Source organism: Anneissia japonica, unplaced genomic scaffold, assembly GCF_011630105.1.
Source record: "Anneissia japonica isolate Jap-2015-1 unplaced genomic scaffold, ASM1163010v1 scaffold169_len739621_cov184, whole genome shotgun sequence".
Lineage (NCBI taxonomy): Eukaryota > Metazoa > Echinodermata > Crinoidea > Comatulida > Comatulidae > Anneissia > Anneissia japonica.
This window is the reverse complement of record NW_022688869.1, coordinates 79,107-84,751: the sequence shown is the minus strand read 5'-3', so window position 1 is coordinate 84,751 and position 5,645 is coordinate 79,107. Positions and strand designations below refer to the sequence as shown.

Genomic DNA, 5,645 nt, shown 5'->3' with positions numbered 1-5,645 from the left:
TACTTATATCGTAAATGATACCGAATCTCGTTCGACAAGTTTTTTTTTTTTTTATTAAATATGAATACAGCTTGCGATATTTTATGTTTCCAATACTCTGTATCTGTTCTTAATAGTATTAGCTTCATATCAAATCCGTACAAAAATACGAATCTAGATTTTTTTGCTAATCATGATAGGGGCCTCGAGTCCTGACTTGTGTAGGTCGTCTGTTATCACAGCGTGCACTCGCCTTATTATACTAATTCAATTCAGCAGGGCATTTATCAGACTTGCAATTTAACCTTGCCCTTTGTATTATTCTGCCAAATGTTACCAGGGTTCGATCTGAGGGTACTCCAGGCATGCCCTTGGAATAGGGTAGCCTGCAAGTTACAGTCGAAGTCACAAATTTGTACCCAAGTTTTCAAGTCGTTGAATCTTTCTTAATAACCGCAACATGTACTACCATTATGAGTTAAGACTCTATAAGTCCACGAATATATACCTTTTAAATTTTAATTTTAAACATTCTCCACGATTTCAACTCATTGTGTTTGTATCTCATACCATACAGGTATATAATCTTTATCTTCTTTCATTTTATCTTGTCTGCGACTATACCGTGCTATCAGAAAGCGGAAAATGTAAATATAAGCAGCTGCTGCAACTTCACAAAAAAAGTCTTGTGGATTGATATGCACCTAAAGATTTCAGCAAATTGACTGATAATTTTTCAAAGCATCTTTCTATTATTTCTAAAGGCTCAGTCGCAGTTGAAGGAATTGCGACCAAAATTTTACTTGCAAATATACCGGAGCAAGCTAATTTCCAAAGGAACAGACTTTTCAGCCTTAAGCCCTGTTCAGATAATCAAATTTTCTTTAACAAAATATGTTGTATTCCCATATATAGTCATGATGTGCCTATATATGGTTAGGATGCTATGTCATCGTGATCATAATATTTAAGAATGTCGCATGTTTTTTTCAAATAAAATTTGATAATCTGGACAGGGCTTAAGGATATGTAAATGAGTCTAATTAGCATGCAATTTCTATTTGATTATTCACCTTAATATTATCGGAACAAATGTTATTTTAATTCAATCAGATTATTTCGACAAAGTTAAATGTTTTTGTTTTTAAAAATGGTACAATTATTATTAATTTTGATTAAATATTATTACATTTTTATTATAATTACCTTAAAGATGTGTATAAGAGACAGGGCTACGGCAGCAACCACAGAGGCAGAGACAAAAACAGAGACTAAAGCAGAAACTACAGACACTCCGTAAGTATGTGAACCGGTAGAATTATGGGTAAAATAAGAAATGGACCTTTCCGGAGTGTCAATCAAACTTAACAAATGACCAATCAGAACAGAGCCAAGAAAACACACGTGTCCTTCAAGCGTATAAGCGTATGTGTTGTCCCACAAACGCACGTTTGTAAATTTACTCTATTTTTTGTGGGACCACAGCAACAACATCTAAGAAGAGGTGGGGCTTAGCGGGACGGTTCATTATCCACCAAAGAAAAACGATCTCTAGGATTTAAATATTAAAGTATTTTCGTCATACATTTTGGGCTCTATGCGTACACGTATCCCCCTGCTCTTTTTACCAGCCGTAGACCTTATCTGAAAATACCTATAAGGTGTAAACTTAATAATGTTGTCCACGTTTAATATTATTTTCACACGTGTTTTGAAGCAGCAGAAACATCCGATTCTTGTTATTTTATCTAAATCAACGATCTCCGTTATTGGAAATTACTTGAAGCCACATCAAAACACATTTTGCAGTTAAACTCCCAAATTTAGAAAAACAAAAATCTTCGGTTCTAATTTTCAAGGTGTTGAAAAACATCCACAGGAAACGCATGTGTCGGACTAAGAACGCCAACATCGCCAACGTGCCTGCAATACACAGCGCTTGCAAACCTTCACATTGGCTTATAAAGCAAACATCTAACAAGTGAACATACAAGAATACATAGGCCTACATTGATATTTCTAAAACGTCACATTCTTAAAAAAAAAACACAAACAAACAAATCATCCAAAATATTCGATTGATTTCTATTTTTCAAAACCAAAACTCAATTAGTACGGGAGTATTTGACAATCTTTGAAGAAACCCAAGCATTACACATTAAATGTTTCGTACTTATGTGTTATTGAATGTTTTCTTTATTAGTTTCACCATCCTGCTACACTCTGCTATTCGTACGAGTTGTAGCTACCAACTAACATATTTTATTTTAGGATATATGTATTCTCTTCTTTTGAATTAAAAAACGAAAGAATCAACAACAGTGTGGAATATTGGAAGATAACAAACCAAACCAAATCGGTTTTCCTAATAACTAATGAATTCAATTTTAAACAATCAATAAGACTATGGAAAAACAAATTCAATGAAAAACTTTAAAAATACTAATTTGCTCTGTATCGTATCAAATGGTTCCTATAGTCAGATCCTTAAAAATCGTCTCAAATTTATCTCTATTGAATGATTATGCTAACTAGGATATGTACATTTTGATAAGTGATTTACTTTATAAATTATGGAAACTCTAAAAGTGCCCGCATCACATTAAAGTAGGCCTAAAAACTTCACTCTAGACATTTTTCATGGAGTGAGTTATTAGTCCTAATAACCGATTATTAATTAAATTTTAATTGAGTTAGGTAAACACTATTGGATTACATTTATTCTTTTGATACTGCGTTATTAATAGTAGATTCAGATCTCTAGTTTAGCAGTGAGGTAATGTGCATAGCCAGAACATCTTTATTACTTCTTTGAAAGTTGTCCAACTTTTCAAACAGAATAGTGTGTCAATTTTAGTTTGACCCTGAAGATACTTTTACTAGCAAATTCAATTTAAACCAAGAAATGATTTAATATATAACGAAATTATTTTAATTCAATCAGATTATTTCGACAAAGTTAAATGTTTTTGTTTTTAAAAATGGTACAATTATTATTAATTTTGATTAAATATTATTACATTTTTATTATAATTACCTTAATTAATACTATCATTAGTAATATTTATTGATATTTTAATATTTATTATATGTATTATTATTCTCCAAATGTCATATAATAGAATTTCAGGATAAAAACAACAATAGAAGGTTAAAATCAGCAACGATTAAGAGACAATGACACAATAAACCAGATCTAACTATATAACACTATGTCATCAGAATGATATAACTTCAAGGACACACCATAGCATAGTATTAATAGTATAACCATTGTTTAGTTTGACTTGACAGTCATTTTTTATTCATCGTTAATAAAAGTGCAGAAGTTAACGCATCAATTCAAAATTCTCTAAAGATACCAAGTGAACAATAACTCAGATTAACTGATCAAGTTACATATTTTCTCGACAATAATTATTTATACCTCCACGATTAACTGGATTTCAGGACTGCTATTGAACAAAAGTCGATAATTCTGAAGACATAGACTTGAACAAAAAAAGGAACGTTGGTCTTTAATGAGAATAGTGTGTTTGAGTGGTAGTAGCTCTAAGGTGTTTGTTGTTGGAGTGGTGCGCACTTGGAGGAACCTAAAGGGATGGTTTGGTTTCGGATTCCAAGCCTCGAGGCAGGGGATTCAATCCTTCGCTATGTATTTCGATTGTGTCCTTAAGCAAAGCACTTTATCTACTTTTCTTCAGTCTGCCCAGGGGTATGAATATGTACTGTACCAGCAAATTGCTGGGAGTAGGCTAAACTGTAGTGGGCCATTGTCCCACACAGGTAGAGTATTACACTCTCATCCACTTCATGCTACAGAAACTGGGGATAAGCGCCACCACTATGAGCCCTAGTGGCTCGACAATAATTTGCTTATTATTACCTAATTGTACATCAAACTTGGCCTACACAGCCTAGTTCAACCGATTTGAGAGAATGATATAAACAATATCCAGTAAGTAACCTTGCATACAGTAACTGAGAGTAAAATGTAAATCTCCATCACGTATTGTTGATATTCCTATGAATATTCTACAACGGCATACTTAAACTTGTAGCGCGCTTAAAATAGGCCTATTTTTAATATGTGCGGTTATTCAAATAAAATTGCACACATAAAGGAAATTACCATGGCCTTCATAGACTCGGCACTTATCTTCGGGCCTAAATCGTCACGTTTACACACTTACCCACGCACACATACACCCTTGCACACAAAACCGGTACGCAGTACTTTTAAAATGCTTTTAAGTATTCGTACTCTTGAGTTTATTTTAACATTGTCGGAACTTCACACGTACGTGATGCGTTAGGTAGTATTGGCACACCGGTGGTGTAACAGAATTGACCTATTTCATCCGTCCAAGTTTCAAACTTGACTCATCGCAAATCCTTCTTTCCAAATAAGGTAATAACTTTAGTTGGTATGGACATTTTTCGAATTCGGTGTTTATCGATTTACTGACCAACTGAACACATTTTACCATCTAAAAAACTAAAAAAATGTACATCTTGGTTGCTGTCATGAAGATAATGCTTCTATGCATGATGATGCCCCGAAAAGTTAAGTTAGATGTAAAGCCTCCATTATACGTTTAAATAAGGTGATTCCTAAGATTTTTTTCTGTTGAATCTTTATGAAGACTACAACCAAAAGCACATAACCAAGAATTTTTTTCTGATGTTGCTGGTACGATCAAGTTCCACTTAAACTGTTTCGAAAAGAATTGCAGCTGTTCATAAGCAAACCTAGTTTAATTACAGTGCATGATTTTAAAATGCCCAAATAAACAAAACAAACAAAAAACACCAATAATGATTTATCATTTTAGCTTAATTCATACTTTCATTTATTATTTCACTTTGATTTGATTAAATTTATTGAGCATCTCCAAAATACAAAAATCAATGGTAGTAAGTGTTCAGTCGGACTTTGGGGATGTCCATTTAAATTCATAGTAATTTTTGCTGGTCCTCGAAATTAATTAAGAGATGTTCCTTGAAATGTGTAGGATGACAATCAGCTCCTCTTGTAAAATATCATACTGTATATACTAATTAAAGAATATGAATTTCAGAGCAAAGGAAGAGACCAAGGCAGAGGACGCACCAGCAGCAAATGCTGAGGCAGAGGAAGGGGGTGAGGAAAAGAAAGACGAAGACGGAACAGCAGACGCTAAATCTTCGAACAAACGTAGTAGGAGGAAATGGCCTTTTTCAAAAGGCAAAGGTGCTGCAGCAAAGTCAAACAGTAAGTGAAACCAAAACTCTGTCATGTCTTTCATTCTGTAAAAAGTCTTGATTAGGCTACTCAAGCAAGATCTTCTATGGTCATGTATATCATAGTTACGTTCACTGCACTGACCAATAATCGTGCCTCTTCTTTACCACTATTTCTCCAACCTCACGTTTTCGAATCACTAAATAGGGAGATTTCACAACTATAAGAAATTGAAAACGTATACGAATACGTCATTAGACAGTTTGGGCAAACTCCGTATCCGTATGCGTATGGATGAAATTCGCGTACTACGTCACAGTCTTTGTGTAGTGTGCGTGATACGGGTTTTCGATGCGTTTTGGCGTATTGAGCCCATTTTACACGTATGTTGAAAAACATATGGAGTTATTCTGGTATATTACTTTTTTAAGCTTGAAAACAA

The 5,645-nt window shown here is 33.8% G+C and overlaps 1 protein-coding gene across 1 annotated transcript in view; it reads left to right on the top strand.

The window, feature by feature from the left end:
* Positions 1–1,192: 1,192 nt before the first annotated feature.
* The window catches only part of LOC117123990, a 6,705-nt gene continuing 2,252 nt past the window's right edge, over positions 1,193–5,645 (top strand). Inside the window, exons 1-2 of the mRNA XM_033270096.1 lie at positions 1,193–1,275; positions 5,061–5,233. Of these exons, the coding sequence (XP_033125987.1) occupies positions 1,193–1,275; positions 5,061–5,233 (256 nt within the window). The remainder of the gene's footprint in view (positions 1,276–5,060; positions 5,234–5,645) is intronic.